Raw genomic sequence first — 17,500 nt, 5'->3', positions numbered from 1 at the left:
TGTAGCACGATATAATATAAATATAGCATAATAATATAGTAATATCCTAATATAACATAATCATTTTTATAATATTATAAGATATAACAAAAAGATATCACCATACTATAATATATAACAATATAATAATACTATAGTTTAACATCCCATGAGATTTCATAACTTCATATAATAATACATTATGAAACAATATATCATGATAATGCCAAGAATAATTATTAGAATTAGAATTGGTAATTTATGTATTAAATGAGGGGTGAGGTCGGGCCGGGGCGTCAGGGAAGCGAGCAGGAGGCTCCAATCTTTAAATCTGTGAACTGACCACAGATTCTCCAGTCTGCAGTCTGGACTCTCCAGGAAACCACGCAGATGTTTCACTCCTGAATCCTGCAGGTTCTTGTTCCAGCTCAGGTCCAGATGTTTCAGATGGGAGGGGTTGGACTTCAGAGCTGAGACCAGAAAAGAACAGCTGATCTCTGACAACAAGCAGTTCTCCAACCTGAATAAAGAAGAAACATGTTAAAGTCTCATCAGAGAAGTGTTTCTTCAAATATCAACTTTGTCATCAGGTCCATGTGGGTCACCACCGTATCTGGACTTTATAAAACAGGTTTTAAAGTTTTGTTCCATCCATGATGTCGGTTCCTGGTTGTTCCTCTGACATGTTCACCTTTCCTGAACATCCTGAGCTTTTCTGGTCCAAGTCTGACACTAGATTAAGATGAAAACACCAACACACACACCAATCCTTTTGATTAGTGTTCATGTTCAAATATTGTTCAAAGCAGCAGTTTAGAGATCAGAAGCTGATCTAGCAACAATTATTAACACCAGAATGGATCTGTGGAGAACTGCTGGACTTTATATCATGTGTCCAGTTTTACATCATTTATTCCTGAGGTTTTTATCATAATGATCCTTTTATCTTATAAAGAATTAAAATGTTTTTTTTTTTCTGAGAGCAGAAGGAAAATATATTAAAATACTTTATTTTGAGCAATGTGTCATTTATAATCTTGCGAACACCTAATAATTCTTTTAAAACGGAGTTTATCAGTTAATATCTTACTTTTAGTTAAAGATAAGAATGATTGAATTCTGTATATTTATCAGACTAATTCAACAGATTCTGAAGTGTTTGTGAAACTAAACATCAGGTGGTTCTGTATCGCTGCACTTGAAAAGTCTTTGCTTGAACAACTAATGAGCTGCTTGATTAAAGGACATTTCTGAATTAAACCCACACGGGAGGGTCTAAGACACTTCCTGTCAGGACGATCACTTTGACGCTCCACCTGTAGCCGTCAGTCCAACCTGTCCAGGTCTGAGGCCTCGTTTACACGCAGCAACAACGCTGCTGTTTTCATGCGTTTTATCCGTTCGTTTACACGAAAACGAAGCTCAAAGTCTCCAAAAACCATGATTCCTGAAAACTCCGGTCAAAGTGGAGATTTACTTGTAAACGGAGGGAAACGGACATTTAGGCTTCAGAGTGTCACATTTTGCGACAGAAACGTCACCAGCGTCATGTGTTTACGGTTTGCTTGGCCGCTGTGATCATTATGGATGCTGTTAAAGTAGTGCTGGTTTTTACATTTGTGCAAACACTTTTCATCTGTTTGCATTTGCATTCACAACTGCTGTATTATGTGGAGGAGCAGAGGAGAAGGAATGCTCGGAGGTCTGAAATTTTACATCAACTTCATCTCTAACCAGGGCAAAGGGTTGCCTGGCAACGGCGGCGTCGTCATTTTTGGATCCGACCAGGACGAACCGCTCGCTGGTGAGAAAACTCAGAAAACGAAGGGGTTGTCCCGGAGGAATGGCGTGAGAACTTCAGGATGTCGCGGTCATCGCTACTGTCCCTTTAGGAGTTACTGCGCCCCCACATAGAAGGTCAGACGACTTTCATGCCGTCCTCGGTCAGTGTAATGAAAAAAGTAGCTGCACCCTCTACTATTTAGCTGACGAGGGTGGACTGCACAAAACGCTTTTGCTCTATCTAGAATTTGTGCGGGTTCGTGAAAATGAAGAGATTTTGAAAACGATCTGATGTAAATGATGGTATTTTTCAAAACGCAGAGGGGGACATATCAGTTTTTGTAAATACCTGGCTCTGTGTAAACATGGCCTAAGGCAGGGATGGACAACTGCAGTCCTCGACTGCTGCAGTGCTGAATGTTTTCCTGTTTAATCACACAGGAAACTGAACGGTGTGGACAGCCCGGCCGTCAGAAACGTCTTTAGAGACTACCGTTAGCGCTCTGAGTCGTGTACGTCGCCAGTGCAGTGAGTAAGAGCTACGTGGGAGGGAATGTCTTGATTTTATCTGAAAGGGATAAGTTGTGAAAAGAGTAAAAAAATAGAATTTAGTAGTTTCTGTAAAAAACGAAAAGGAATTGAAATAAACAAAAAAGGGAATAATTGCTGTACATTTTGAGGGTTTATTTGAAAAACAAATACATTGGTTTTATTTAACAAATTTATGTAAATTAATAAATAAGGCATTTACTTAAGTTTTGGCAAAATGTTAAATGATCTCTGTGTCTCATTTATTTTAATGAGGATATTATTGTGTTAGTACTGGTTGATGAAACTTATTAGGTGCACCTTCGTGGTATCCACCTGTAACCAGACCGAACCCAAGCACCACCGTCCTCTAGGAAGTAACACAGAGTGGCTGTGATGGTGATACATTTGTTTTACCAGGTTCTTCACGTTAGGGTTAGGGTTAGGGTTAGGGTTAGGGTTAGGGTTAGGGTTAAGGTTAGGGTTAGGGTTAGGGCTGTGATGGTGATACATTTGTTTCACCAGGTTCTTCACGTTAGGGTTAGGGCTAGGGTTAGGGTTAGGGCTGTGATGGTGATACATTTGGTCTTGACCTGTTTCCTGTTTTATTTTGAAAGTACATCCTTGTGTGTTTAGTTCTATCTTTGACTCCCCTTGGTCCCGTCCATCCTGATTGTTTGCACCTGTGTCTCAGTCCTTGAGAGGACATGTGTCTCTTCTTGGCTGTTGGTCCGTCTGTCTTCATTCCTGCTCTCTTTCAGTCCCGGCTGGTTGTCAGTTTGACCCCTCCCAGTCATCTTCACCATTCTCTCATTTCTGTTAGATAACTTTTTCTGGGTTTTTATGTTTTGTTAAAATAAAGGACTTTGCTGCCATCTGTCACCTTTGGGTTTCCTGCATTTGGGTTCTGTAATATCAACTCATGACAAAACCTGCAGCTGTTTTAAAACTAGTTCAGACTCAGGAAACTGCAGATTACACACACAAGAAAGTACAAAGTACTTATCAAACATGTACATGGGCCTGATGTGCTGGGCTAATGTTTAATAAACTTTTTAACGTGTTTCTTTCTTTTATACTGAACTGGTTTCTCTCCTGTTTACATCTAAACTGGTTTTTCTCCTGTTTACATCTAAAATATTCTTATATAACAATCTTCAGACTTTTATATACACAGAACCTTTCTAAAAAAAAAATAACATTTCTTATCAGATATTAAATATTTCTGGAAATTCTTTTGAATTAAAGTAGTTTTGTGACATCTTTGGAGGATGATAAGTGGATAAATGTGGAAACATCTCCAGGACTGACCTCAGAGTCTCCAGTCTACAGTTTGGACTCTCCAGTCCACCAGTCAGAACCTTCACTCCTGAATCCTTCAGGGGGTTCTGACTCAGGTCCAGTTCTGTCAGATGGGAGGGGTTGGACTTCAGAGCAGACGCAACAACTTCACAGTGAGTCTTTGAGAGTCCACACTCAACAAATCTGTGATGAGAGAAAATATGATGTTAGTTGTAATAAAGTCTGAGTTAAAGCCAGACTGAACACATCTGTTAACATCTGCAGACTTTGTCTGGATCTGCAGATGAAGGAGGGAACCGGCTTCGTTAACGTCTACGTCTGTCAGAGTCATCTGAAAACATCGGATTTAGGACATAAACTCATTTATTCTTGGACATTTTTCACTCTGAACATCTTGAATGAAAGTGAACCAGTGTAGAGCTGAACTTTTCTCAAGTACCCGGATAAAACATCTTCAATATTTTAAGCTATATTTAGTATTTTTCTGACTCCTGGACTAGTTTTTCTTGTATTTTGTGTTCAGGTCTCTTAAAGGAGACATTGGTCTCACAGAGACTTCAGCATTGATCAGAGATTGATAAAGAAGTTCTCGTATGAAGCTGTAAACGTCTTCATGCTGCTCTCCTCTACAGCAACAACACAAACACCTGTCACCTTCTGTCTCAGACAAACTTTCATTCATAATTAATGAAGCTGCACTCGTGACATTCACCAGTGCAACTTCTGGTACGACCAGCAGTTTATGGAGGATCATGGGATTTGAAGTTACAGGACGGTGCAGGAGATCACAGAACCAGAGTTACTAGGATTAAGGTCTCTGACCAAGTACACATGTGTCCACAAAACCCCCCAGTGGTTCTGATGTTTCATCTTTCTCCGTTACATAAATTGATCTCTGAGCAGCAAAACATCAACTAGATCAAGTGTTTGAAAGTTTGGTTGGGGAACCTGTTGCCAGTCACTGTTTAGATATGGAAAGTTTGCACCCTTGGTAGGCGAAGCGAGGTATGTGTGTGGGTTTTAAAGAAAATGTAAACGTAAATGTATTAAAGTGTTAAATATGTAAACTTAAGTGTTTTAACATGTGCAAATATTGATAATTTGTTATATTTGTTTTTTTTTTTTAGTTTCACGGTACTCGATGGAGAAATAAAAGAATTGTACCAGTTGAACTCAACGCAGTCTTATTGATGCCAAGGGCTGTAACAATGTACCTCTGGTTGACGTGACTTGAGGTGACCCAAACAAAATCATCTGATTTCAAAAGTTTTCATTTGAAGATCAAAACCAGATTTAAAGAACTAAACTGCTAATTTACACTAACTGATGGTGTTATTGATCCATCTGGACTCACCGAGCCTTTCTGCAGTTCCTCACAGCTGGAATCAGTCTCCGTCGACCCCCTGGTGTTGATGTGTTGTACTTGCTCATGTCCAACTCATCCAGAACCTCCTCCGACATCTGCAGCATGTAGGCCAGAGCTGAACACTGGATCTCAGAGAGTTCCTGCTCTGATCTGTTCTCTGACTTCAGGAACTCTTGGATCTGCTGATGAACTGAGAGGTCGTTCATCTCCATCAGACACTGGAAGATGTTGATGCTTCTGTCAGGAGAGATTCTGTCAGTGTTCATCTCCTTCAGGTTGTTGATGACTCTCTGGATGGTTTCTGGATCGTTCTTCGTCTGGTTCAGCAGAACTCCTAACAGTCTCTGGTTGGACTCCACAGAAAGACCATGAAGGAAGCGGACAAACAGGTCCAGGTGGCCATTTTCACTCTGCAGGGATTTCTGCATGACTCTCTCCAGGAAGCCATCCAGAGATGAGTGTCTGTACTTTCCTCCCAGGAAGTTCTTCAGCACATCTCTGTTTCTGGTGGAGTAACAGTGGAGCACGTAGACTGCAGCCAGGAACTCCTGGATGCTCAGATGAACAAAGCAGTAGACGGGTTTCTGGAAGACCTCACACTCTCTCCTGAAGATCTGGGTACAAACTCCTGAGTACACCGAGGCCTCTGAGACATCAAGACCACACTGCTCCAGGTCTTCTTGGTAGAACATGATGCTTCCTTTCTCCAGATGTTCAAACGCCAGCCTCCCCAGCTTCAGAAGAAGGTCCCTGTCAGCCTCCGTCAGCTCCTGTGGACTCGTCTCATGTCCCTCCTGGTACTTGTTCTTCTTCCTCTTGGTCTGGACCAGCAGGAAGTGGGAGAACATGTCAGTCAGGGTCTTGGGCAGCTCTCCTCTCTGCTCTGTGGTCAACATGTGGTCCAGAACTGTAGCAGTGATCCAGCAGAAGACCGGGAGTTGACACATGATGTGGAGGGTTCTGGATGTCTTCATGTGGGAGACGATGCTGCTGGACCGCTCTTCATCCCTGAACCTCCTCCTGAAGTATTCCTCCTTCTGGCCGTCGGTGAAGCCTCGTACTTCTGTCACCCTGTCCACGTGTTTGTGAGGGATCTGATTGGCTGCTGCAGGTCTGGAGGTGATCCAGATGAGAGCTGAGGGAAGCAGGTTCCCCTGGATGAGGTTGGTCAGCAGCACGTTGACCGATGAGCTCTGTGTGACGTCAGACACGACCGGACCGTTGTTGAAGTCCAGGGAACGTCTGCTTTCATCCAGGCCGTCAAAGATGAACAACGGTTTCCCGGCAGCCAGCTGCTCTGCTGTGAGCTTCTGGAACGATGGATGGAAAACCTGGATCAGCCTGAGAAGACTGAGCTGCTCATCTCTGATCAGGTGCAGCTCCCTGAACGAGAGCAGAATCACCACGGTGACGTCTTGGTTCTCCCAGCCCTCGGCCCAGTCCAGAGAGAACTTCTGAACCGAGAAGGTTTTCCCAGCGCCAGCGACGCCGTTGGTCAGAACCACTCTGATGGCTCCACGTTGGTCAGGTAAGGCTTTAAAGATGTCCTGGCACCTGATTGGAGCGTCATGGAGGCTCTTCATCCTGGAAGCTGTCTCCAGCTGCCTCACCTCATGTCGGGTATCAACCTCTTCACTCAGTCCCTCTGTGATGAAGAGCTCCGTGTAGATCCTGTTGAGGGGGGTTCTACTTCCTGGTTCATCAGTTCCTTCAGTCACATGTTCACATCTGCTCCTCAGACTGGTCTTATGTTCATCTAGGACCTCCTGCAGACCGGCGTCTGCTGAAAAACAGAATGAAGAGGAGGTCAGAGAGATACAAACTCCTACTGCAGTCAGTGATGGGGGGCCTCCAGGAGCTAAACCAACCCGGTTTAGGAACCGGTTTGACCGCTCAGTCCACCGATGCCGGTGAAGGGTCAAGACCACCTCAGCTTCATTGCCCTGCAGACTGCAGGTACCGTTCAAGAATGTGGAAAAACGTAAACACAAGTCACTGCCAGGACAACCATCTGAAACCCCCAAGACGAAGGTCACCACGGTTGTATTGGGTAACAGACATCGAACAGTGGAAAACATCGGTCGTTGATGAGTGGAACATAGTGAGAATTTTCAGGTGAAATCCTAAAACAACCGTCAGTGACATCAGCAACCACCTCCAGAGGGCAGGAGTGAAGGCATCACCATCTACAGCTCACCGGAGAAGACTTCATGAACTAAAGTAGACGACCCATTAGTCAGAAGAATAGGAATACGACCCACAAACAAACCACTCAAGGAGGTTGGATCGCCTGGAAAAGTTTCAGACGAGATCTGAACCGTACGAGGAAAAACGCTTATAATTCCAGAAACAGGGACACAGAGGTGGACTTCCTCAGATTAGAGAATCACATGAATCTTCAGGTGAACTCGTAATCCCACAAATCCATCCCAGGGGGGGGGGGGGGGCTTGGAAACGCTTCAGGACAGAGGATAAACCTCCCCAGAACCGGGCCAGGGCGGTTCTGGGGAGGTTTTAACCTTGTGGGTCGTTTTTGTGAGCAGAGCACCTCTGAGCTGTCAGACCAGTGCTGGAAACAGAATTGTTATGTGTAAGAGGTTCTATTAAATAAAATAAGCACGAGGCAGAACTCCTTTCAACTGCTTCATTAGCAACCCGGCTCTCAAACAGACTATACGCAGCTTAACGTGGTATCTCCTCCTGCACACTTCTTCTACGTACTTTCTGTAGGCCTTTTTCAACCTGCCACTCTTGGGCACACTCGGCCACCTAGTGGCCACAACAGGAATGCTGGCTGATTTCTGGCTTTTCAGGTCCTCTACAGACCACTAGGGTTCAGATCCAGACCTGCAGGTCCTCTACAGACCACTAGGGTTCAGATCCAGACCTGCAGGTCCTCTACAGACCACTAGGGTCCAGATCCAGACCTGCAGGTCCTCTACAGACCACTAGGGTCCAGATCCAGACCTGCAGGTCCTCTACAGACCACTAGGGTCCAGATCCAGACCTGCAGGTCCTCTACAGACCACTAGGGTCCATTACTATTTCACAAAACAAGGAAACAGCTGATGAGCGTAACAGCAGCAGAAAGACGTCACATTTAAGATTTATATTTGAAAGATGAGTAACTGGAGAGACGCAGACCTATGGTCAAACAACTGGACACAAAAAAACGGGCGTACGCCGATGCATCAGAGGTTTTAAAAACCTCTGACGATGACGACTCTTCAGACGGATGGATGGTCTCACCTTGTGGAGGACTTGCTCTGGATCTTTTTCCATATCCCAGATATTCCGAAGAAGCCGACTGGTATGAGCTCCGTCTGCAGAACCAGCGTCCACACAGGGTTTATTGGATGTTTCCACATTTACAAGCAAAATCAAACACAAACAAGTTCTCACTGTATTTATTTTGTTGTTTTTTTCTTACACAGGACATGGTTTTCTTACTTCCTCGGAGCAGGTTCATTGTTGAAGTCGTCAGGTAGATCTTTGGAGACGTCACTCTTCGTAGACCGACACCTGGAGGCTGCAGAATTTGCTTTTGTTCTGAAAAACCCAAACATACTGATCTTCACATCTCATCAGTCAATGATCACACAACTGACTCCTTCTGCACAAAACACATTGTAGGAACAAGGCAGGAACCAGGAACCGGGAACTTAACCGATAACCCCATAGGAGACACATCACACCAAAAACAGCCTGAAATAGACAGACTTTCTTCTGATTGGTCAAGTATTCTCCATTTAGTTTTTTTGTTCCATCCTTCTCTCATAAACATGTCACATTTAATATTGTTGAGACATTGTGACACCATTGCAGGCGTGAGGCCCAGCTTCCTACCCCCTGCAGGGCCCACACCTTTGAAGTGGCCTCACCACACACTTGAACTACGGGAATGCCATATGACAAAGTTCCTGACTGACTGATATGTTGATACCAACTCCATATGATAAAGTTCCTGACTGACTGATATGTTGATACCAACTCCATATGATAAAGTTCCTGACTGACTGATATGTTAATACCTATTCATTTGGCCACAGACTTGAATCACGAGAACACCCTATGGGGTAGTTTCCACTTACTGATATTCATGTTGAATGCCCGAGAACAGAATTTGGCCTCAGATCACATCTGCTTCAAACCCTTTTATTGCTTTTTTGTCTTTCACCTTTGGCTTGTTGATTTGTGCCTTTTGTGTATTGCTTTGAACCTACTGTATAAAAAGTCATAATTTCAGCCATTCGTGGTCAACACACCAACCCGGACACGATCTGTGTGGGTCTGCTCAACGTTGGCTTATTGAATAAAACTCACTCCACCACAGCAGACTTCTGAACTGGATTTGATATTATTCTTCAACAATATGCACAATAACTGAACTGAACTATGGGTCAGAAAATCCATCTTTCTACTTTATGGTTCACATTTTCAAACTGAATAAGTCTTTACAGTCTGTCAAACTTCCTTCAAAAACACAGCAGCAGGAGACTTCATGGCCTCAGCTTCTAACGCTGGCCTATTCTATCTATTCTAGTATTTATCAAGTCCTGCAGAAGCAGAGGTGATGAATTTCCTCCTTTTGTCTTTATTGACAGTAGTTTGTGCAACTTTTTGGAGTTAGATTGTACGCAACAATAACGTGGGAGCTGACAGATGGAGATTCTTGTACAGGCAGGCGTTTTTACAGACTTTTTTATACACTTACAAAGCTAACATTTACAGTTGTTTGTAGAGACCCAATAATCCACAAGGTGTACTGACAATAAAGGACTATTCTATTATAGCCTATTCTAGGTGTGTCCTTCCACTTAATGTAAATTGAAATCAGGATTAAAAATGCTGACCATTATTCTTATATCTGGATACATTTCACACATTTTTAAGGTTTCCCAAAAACCAGAGAGCGCAGGAGGAAGTGGGAACTTGCCCTACGAAGGGAGAGGTTTTCTGCCTCTGACAGGAAAATCTGCAGTGAGCATTTCAACTTGGTGGGGGTTTCGACAAGTTACATTTCTGGATGGATATTTTTAAAGGGAAATAAATGCAAATATATGTCACAAATGTCCAAATGTTTATGTCCAACATGTTACAGGCATTGAAGAGTATAAAAAGACCAATTGTATATTAACAATATAAATATTACTAATATAACAAATAATTTGAATTATTACATGTTTAACCTATAGTAATAAAATTTTAATACACTGGTATTTGTAATATTCTTACATACATATATTCCTACACACACACACACACACATATTTCATTAATTCTGCCATTCTATCCGCTGAGTTTTAGTAGTCTAGATATTGATTTATTATGTATATCTATGAAATAAACCACCACGGACAGAAAATATAAAGTCATGATGAGTCATATAATCAGTTAACAATAGTTGTCTTACTTTGTGTCTGAAGTTCCAGGTTCTTTACTGAACCCTACAGGTTTGTCCATGGACCAGTCACTCTTCATAGACAGACAGCTGGATCCTGGACACTCTGGTCTCTGACTGCGGTACCGACCTCTGCAAACACAAATTCACATCAGTCACTCGCAATATTGATGATGACCACAATGACCACAAGATCTCCAACCCTGAGAGCCAGTGTCCTGCATGTTTTAATGTTTCCCTGCTTCAGCACAGCCTCATACAAATGACTGATACAAATGACTGATACAAATGATTCTCTTCAATCTGATGTCTTCACCTCTGCTGCTGAATAAACCAACGCTCAACCCTGCCCAGGTTGAAGACTACCGTCCGGTCTCCCTGCTCCCATTCAGGTCTAAACTTCTAGGAAGAGCCGTATTCAGTCAGGTTTGACGGTTCCTCCATGATAAATGCGTGTATGATCCACATCTATGTGTCTATGAAGCCGGATGAAACAGAACCGTTAGTTAAACTTCAGGTATGTCTGACGGACATCAAGGACCGGATGTCAGGAAATGTATCTTCTCGCAGATTGATGCAGAAAAACTAGTTCATGCATTTGTATCTTCTAATAATAATAATAATAATAATAATAAACTTTATTTATATAGCACCTTCCTGTCATAGAATGCAACTCAAAGTGCTTTACATGTCAAGAGAAGATAAGCAAGCAAGCAAAATAAAAACAAAGCAGTTTTAAGACAGTGAAAAAAACAATATCGCAAACAGAATAAAACCAGCAATAAAAGCAATAGCAAAGAGCAAAAAGAGTAAAAGAGTAAAACAGGCACGGCAGTAAGCATAAATGGGGTCACACACAGGTAAGAACAAACCTTTAAAATTCAGCTAAAAGCAAGAGTAAAAAGGTGGGTCTTGAGCTGTGCTTTAAATATGTCAACTGAGGATGCCTGTCTAAGGTGTACTGGAAGTTTATTCCAGGCTGTCGGGCCGTAGAAGCAGAAAGCTGCCTCGCCATGTCTTTTAGTTGCCATCCTCTTAGGCACTTGGAGCAAACCAGCGGTTGAGGACCTGAGATGGCAGCCTGGGACATATCTAGGTAGGCAGTCGAGGAGGTAGGAAGGTGCTAGTCCATTTAAGGCTTTATAAACCAGTAAGAGAATTTTAAAATCAATCCTAAAAACTACTGGAAGCCAATGTAGTGAGGCTAAAACAGGGGTAATGTGTTCTCTCATTTTGGTTCTGGTTAAAATTCTTGCTGCTGCATTCTGGACTATTTGAAGCCGGTCTGACGTTTTTTTTGGTAAGCCACAAAATAGTGCATTGCAGTAATCAATGCGGGAGAAAACAAATGCATGGACCAGTGTTTTTGCATCAACCAGAGACAGATATGATCTAATGCGTGCAATATTTCTAAGGTGAAAGAATGCGGTTTTGGTAATGAAATTCATATGCGCATTGAAATTTAGGTCAGAGTCAATGATAACCCCCAGGTTCCTTACTGTATGGTTATTTGCTACAGTAAGGTTACCAAGTCTCTTTTTAATTAATTCTTTCTGCTCATTGGAGCCAACTATGAGAACTTCAGTTTTGTCCTCATTTAATTTGAGGAAATTTTCACTCATCCAGCATTTAATGGTAGAGAGACAGGTCAACAATGGATCAAGGGCAGAGGGGTCATCCGGAGCTACGGAGAGATAAAGCTGAGTATCGTCAGCATAAAAATGAAAGTTCACTCCATGAGCACTAATAAGCTCTCCCAGGGGCAGTATATACAGAGAGAACAAAAGAGGGCCCAGAATTGAGCCCTGTGGAATACCAGAGCTAATTATGTGAGTGTCTGAGACATGGTCAGCTAGATTGACAAAATATCTTCTTCCCGACAGGTATGAGGAGAACCAGGATAGGGCTGTGCCTGATAGACCTACCCAGTAGTTCAGACGTTGTATGAGAATTGAGTGGTCAATAGTATCAAACGCAGCTGTTAGGTTGTTGGACCACCGTCCATATGGTTATGAATTCATGACATTTATGATTGGGTGAACATTTATTTTGGACCAGTAAAGGGCCGAAGCAAAGCTAAAGTCTCATGATCCCTGCCTCATGGTGAGTTTACGACACCTCCAGCGTGGTCTGGAGAACGGAAAGACCCCATGGACACCAGGATTTGCATATGTGACCCTCTTGGTGATAAGGCACCACACTTTGATTGGACAAGGACCCCAAGCTGCAGGAAGGGGTATCAACTTCCTGTATGCAGCTATAAAAGAGGAGACCCCCCTCTCTCCGGTCTCTTCTCTCTTTTCTGCTTCTTCCTTCTCACCCACAGGTCTCTGTAACACCCGGGAGCCAGCCAAGGGCCGGCTTTCTCCTTCGTGAACGAAGGAGCGTCCGTTTTGCAGCGCTGCACGAGCGACCCACGCAGTTCCGAGCCCCGAAAGCCGAACTAGGGACCCTGCATTGCCTCGACGTGAACGCGACGCCGATCCGAAGTTGAAGGAAGCCAAGTGCTGTGCCCAGCTGCTATCCCCTCATCTGCAGCAAGGACACAGGAGGGAGTGATAGCCGCTTTATCAGGATCCCCTGCTGAGCGTAAACACCCAGCTGTTCCCCGAGGAACGCTGACCGACCACCCTTTTTTCCTTCAACTGCAAAGATTCACGTGAGAGGCTGTTTTTGGTGTCTGGGCAGAGAAAACTTTAAAATACACTTTAAAAGTTAGTTTACGCTGTGAGCTGGACTGCTGATCCCGTCATAGTTGTGTTTATTAACTTAAGTGTTTTTGCTTATCTTCTTATTGGTCTACTGCTGCATCCACATTGCTGGATCGTTATGACATGCTTCTCGACAACCGAAAACAAGGCCCTTCTAAATTTCCCAGTTGAATGACCAGAGCGCACGTGTGAAGTTTAGTTTCACAGTGGGGCATTTCTGTGTGGGAAAGATCAGAAGGTCTTGGGTTTCTGGTAATGAGAAATTATTTAAGAGTGTCTATTATTTTACTTTTCTTCTGCATCTCTCCCTCTCTTCCTCTCGTACTAACCCCCCCCCCACACACACACACACACACACAAAAACACACACACACACAGACGCTCCCCTCGGTCGTAAATTCCCGAGCCATTCTGAGATCACACACACACACACACACACACACTCACACACACACACACACACACACACACATGCAGACACGCACACACACACACACACACACACACACACACACACGCACACGCACACACACACTAGTCACACCCCACACAGATGACTGGAACTTTTGCATTGTATAATTTCTGTCCCTGTTTACGTAGTGTGCCATCAGAATTATTTGGGGTGTTGCGTTTATCATCTTTTGACACCTGTATGTAAATAAATTCTGATTGATTTCTGAGTGGTTTCTGTTGTTTCATGCAGTTTGGTCACAATTGATTTGTTTGACAGAGCCTAGTGCTCGAATCTCACCCTTCAATTACTGTATTAGGCATAAACCTTAATTTCTGAGACTGATATTCTGCTGTAAAAGTTATCATTTCCCTGCTTAAGGAACAGGGTGGTGCCCCGAGGATTTTATTTATCATATTGGTCATTCAATTTGATAAATAGTCGACTTTATTAATTATTAATAATTCTTGAATAAAATTATTAATAACCCTTCGATAACTGGACAGCCAAGCTACCTGAGTTGCACAACATAAATGGTCCGCCCGTGTGGGGCTCTAATAACGACATTGTGACTGAATTTGTATGAAATAACAGAACATTAATTTTGGTCGGGAAAGAAAATATTTTTATTTTTCCATTTTTCTTCCCCTCTCATTATCTGATTCCTACGGTTATTTTAAAACCTGTTAATGGCAACCTTGCTTCACTAAGGGTTGGTCGCTTTAAGTTCTTTAAGTTTATTAACTTGAACGTTTATTTTTATCACTACTTTTATTAATCTGTTTGATTAATTTTCCCCTGCAACCTTCACTGAAGCTAAGGCTACTGCTTCACTGAAGTTAATGGTTGGTTTTGCCTCAAGTTCTTTAAATTCTATTAATAGAATTTTGTCGGGATTACCCCATGTGAGTTATTAATCTTTCGGATTAATTTCTATTGTGTTTGTTAAATTGAATCTTTAATTTGGGTGGCATTTAAATTTTAATCCACTTTATTGATTCTTTTATTTTTATTTTTATTTTGCTTCCAAGGTTATCTCGATTCCTTTTATGATAACCAAGAACCCAACTGCTTTCAGGCACATATCAGAGTCTCTCATGCTTCATTTATTGTCTCATTCCTCCTAATCTGGGTGATAACGTGAATCTACTTCATTACTGAGTGTTAATCTCTTGGCAGAGTCGCAAGCGAAACACTAGTGTCCGGTTCGTGAACTGCGTGTGGTGCACAGGGCAGGAAACTCATCGCATTTGGACGCAGAGCCAGCAGAGGTGACCAGAGGTTGACTAGAAGGACCATCAGGCAAGTTCCGTTTGAATAGGAAGCTTTTCGCCAGGTTCCCTTCAGTCCCGGGTCCCCTGGCCAGACGCGCGATGACTAGCCCAGGTAACCATGAAGGGGGGGCCGAGGCTTCCCCCAGCGTCACTTTTACCGACACTCAAGAAGTAATTGCACGCATTATGGAAATACCCAGAGATGAGCTGAGCATAATAAATAACTATGACCTCCAGACCTGCGAAGGGAGGATAGCAGAGCTCACTAGCTTTGCCAAGAAACCGTATAAAAAAGCCAGTGTAGCCAACGTTCCGGGTAAACTGGCGTTGCTATGGCAACGTAAGGCAGAACTCCATGCGGGGGAAAACAAACACAGGTGGCGACAAAAATACGAGGGGGAAGTGTTGGCGCACTGCGATGCGCAGGAAGAGATTGAACGCTTGAAAAGCCTGTTAAGAGAGGCTCAAGCACGAATCCGAGAAACTAGTCGATGCGCCTCAGAGGAGGTGAATAACGTCCATAATTATGAACGTAACGCTGGTGATAGGACACAGGAGTTGATCTCTTTAATTAAGAATTCTTCCAGAGAAGCATTCTTCTCTGATGTGCTTAGTTGCAAAACCCAGCTCCAGTCACATAAGTTCAGCCACGTGGAGGAACGCCATGAAAAGTCATGGCTGTTCCGTGAGCACGCACTTAGCCTCCGGGAGAAGGCAGTAAGCCTCTATGAGCAGTCGCTTAGTCTCCGCCAGCAGTCGCTGGACTTTCGTCAGCAGTCACTGGACTCCTGTAACGGGTCCACTCGAAGCTCCGAGAAAATGGAGCCACGATGGGTTGAAAACAAGCATGTGAACCGCGAGCCAAGGCTCGAATCAGAAATTAATGTAGATCAACTCTCCCGTGTCCCGATCATTAACAATTTGCAGCAGTGTGATGAAAGGCGTGACCAATCTCACACTGACCCACGGCCAGCAGGGGGCCAGAGAAAGGATCCAGCAGTTAACCTGCTTATCCCGTCTGAGCCCGGGGGGACAGCCAGTAGCCCAAACGCTACTGACACCGTTCCAGACCTTATCACCTGGGATGAAATGAAAGTGCAGCCACCGAGGTGCAAAATGAGGAAAGGGGGGTCAGACTTAAAGCGTGCCCCCCCGTTCACCCTCAGGCCCACTGCTCCGCGTGTTCAAGATGGGGTGCTGAGTCCGAAATGCGGCCAGCCTCATAATCTGAAGGCCGTGAATCCAAATTTCCGGGAACCTTTCCCTGAGGGACAAAAAGTTGTGTCAGGTGGTTTAAACCCCCACTCGGACCTACCTGTTCCACACCAGACAAGAACTAAGTATTCTTCTCGGCACAGGGACCAGGTGTATCAGGAATGTTCTGGTGGACCAGACGACCCTGGCCCGCCACATAGACAAGGCTTGCGTCTCCGTGACCTTGAGTCCCTGGCCAGTGACATAGAACACTTTGACCCGGATGATCCAGGGTCAAATATTGAGAATTATCTCGATGAGGTTCAGGATAGCCTCCGAGATTTACCTCATGCATCCTCTAGCGAGAAGGTAAAGCTTCTTTGGAAAACCACAGCCAGGAGCGTTCGTGTTTTCATAAGATCCCTTCCAGCTAAAACCAGAGACTGCTATGAAGCACTCCGTCAGGCTTTGCTAGAGGAGTACTTTTCTGAAACCGACTGGGCTTCAGCTACTCTGGCGGCTTCTTCGATTAAGCACCAGGAGTCAGAAACCCCCAAAGATTATTACTGGCGCCTGAGAGCTGCGTTTTTCCAGGGACGCAACACTCCAGGTTTGGAGAATGATCGTCATTTTAAATCTCTATTCCTCCATAACCTCCATGAAAGCGTGCGATGTAAGGTAACTCTTTACTGCAGCAGGATGAGAGATCTCAGCATGCGACAAATACGTGAATACGCCCAGCTGGCGTGGGAAACACAGAGACGTCCCACTGTAGATTCGGAGAACGGTCCACAGAGTGACCGAGCGGTGCTCCACCCCGGTGCTGGCGCCAAGAGACGGCGCAGACGTCGTAGGTCAGCAGGCCGGGGGGGTGCCATATATACACTGTTGGCCAGAGCACTGAACGAGCTGCATGACTCGTCTGCAGCCGACTGACAACTTCTGACCCAGAAGTGCAAATCCCCCCACCCCTGAAAAAGGGGGGGGAGGGATCTTGGAGTGTTAGGGAAGTAAAGCTCAGGCCTACACTCACAATTTTATTTCATTTGTTCTGTTTTTGTTTTTCAGGATCTAGCAATTAATCGCAGAATGATTAAACTGTTAGGGAATAAGACTTTCTTCCTCCGTTACCCGAGGTCGGTTCTGTTACAGGACGGACCCCCTCCGATCCGTTTCCTTCCTCAGCACCGCTCTGCCAAGGGATTAACACGTAGTGAACACCCGCTGGGTCCGGTCTGCTTTTGGCAGTTACGTATCGAGGGTCCGTAACCTAACTAACCTCCCTTCTTTTTATCTTTATCTACCTCATTCTACTAGTAATGACACTGAACTGCATAATCGAATCCCTTATCGTTTCTATATGTTTTATGTTTATTGTTATGTTTTATACCCTAGTCTCGTATAGCATAGCGTATTTCCGTCTGCCCAGACGTGCCTCACCTCTGCCCAGACAAAGCCTCCAGCGCTATGCTAACCTCTGAACTTTTAAGTACTGTGCCCCTCTGCCAGGAC

General features: G+C 44.0%; 1 protein-coding gene across 1 annotated transcript; it reads right to left on the bottom strand.

The window, feature by feature from the left end:
* Window positions 1-2,577: 2,577 nt before the first annotated feature.
* Window positions 2,578-11,448, bottom strand: LOC133456445 (protein NLRC3-like). The gene is made up of 7 exons (XM_061734921.1): window positions 11,306-11,448; window positions 10,371-10,490; window positions 8,408-8,506; window positions 8,207-8,280; window positions 4,946-6,740; window positions 3,597-3,774; window positions 2,578-2,625 (listed from the first exon to the last, which is right to left on the bottom strand). Exons 1-7 carry the CDS (start codon window positions 11,446-11,448, stop codon window positions 2,578-2,580), a joined length of 2,457 nt encoding a protein of 818 aa, XP_061590905.1.
* Window positions 11,449-17,500: the final 6,052 nt, after the last annotated feature.

This window comes from Cololabis saira, chromosome 12, assembly GCF_033807715.1.
Source record: "Cololabis saira isolate AMF1-May2022 chromosome 12, fColSai1.1, whole genome shotgun sequence".
Taxonomy (NCBI): domain Eukaryota; kingdom Metazoa; phylum Chordata; class Actinopteri; order Beloniformes; family Belonidae; genus Cololabis; species Cololabis saira.
Note: the sequence above shows the minus strand (reverse complement) of the source record. Positions and strands in the feature narration are given on the sequence as shown.

What these genes read in the sequence shown, in the direction of transcription:
- LOC133456445 (XM_061734921.1), bottom strand. Translation starts at nt 11,448, where the DNA reads ATGTCCCAGGCTGCCATCTCAGGTCCTCAACCGCTGGTTTGCTCCAAG. An exon ending in AGGAACTGCAGAAAGGCTCG is followed by an intron (nt 3,775 to 4,945) that starts GTGAGTCCAGAT and finishes CTCTCATCACAG; the next exon opens with ATTTGTTGAGTGTGGACTCT. An exon ending in GACTGGAGACTCTGAGGTCA is followed by an intron (nt 2,626 to 3,596) that starts GTCCTGGAGATG and finishes GTCTGGTTACAG; the next exon opens with GTGGATACCACGAAGGTGCA.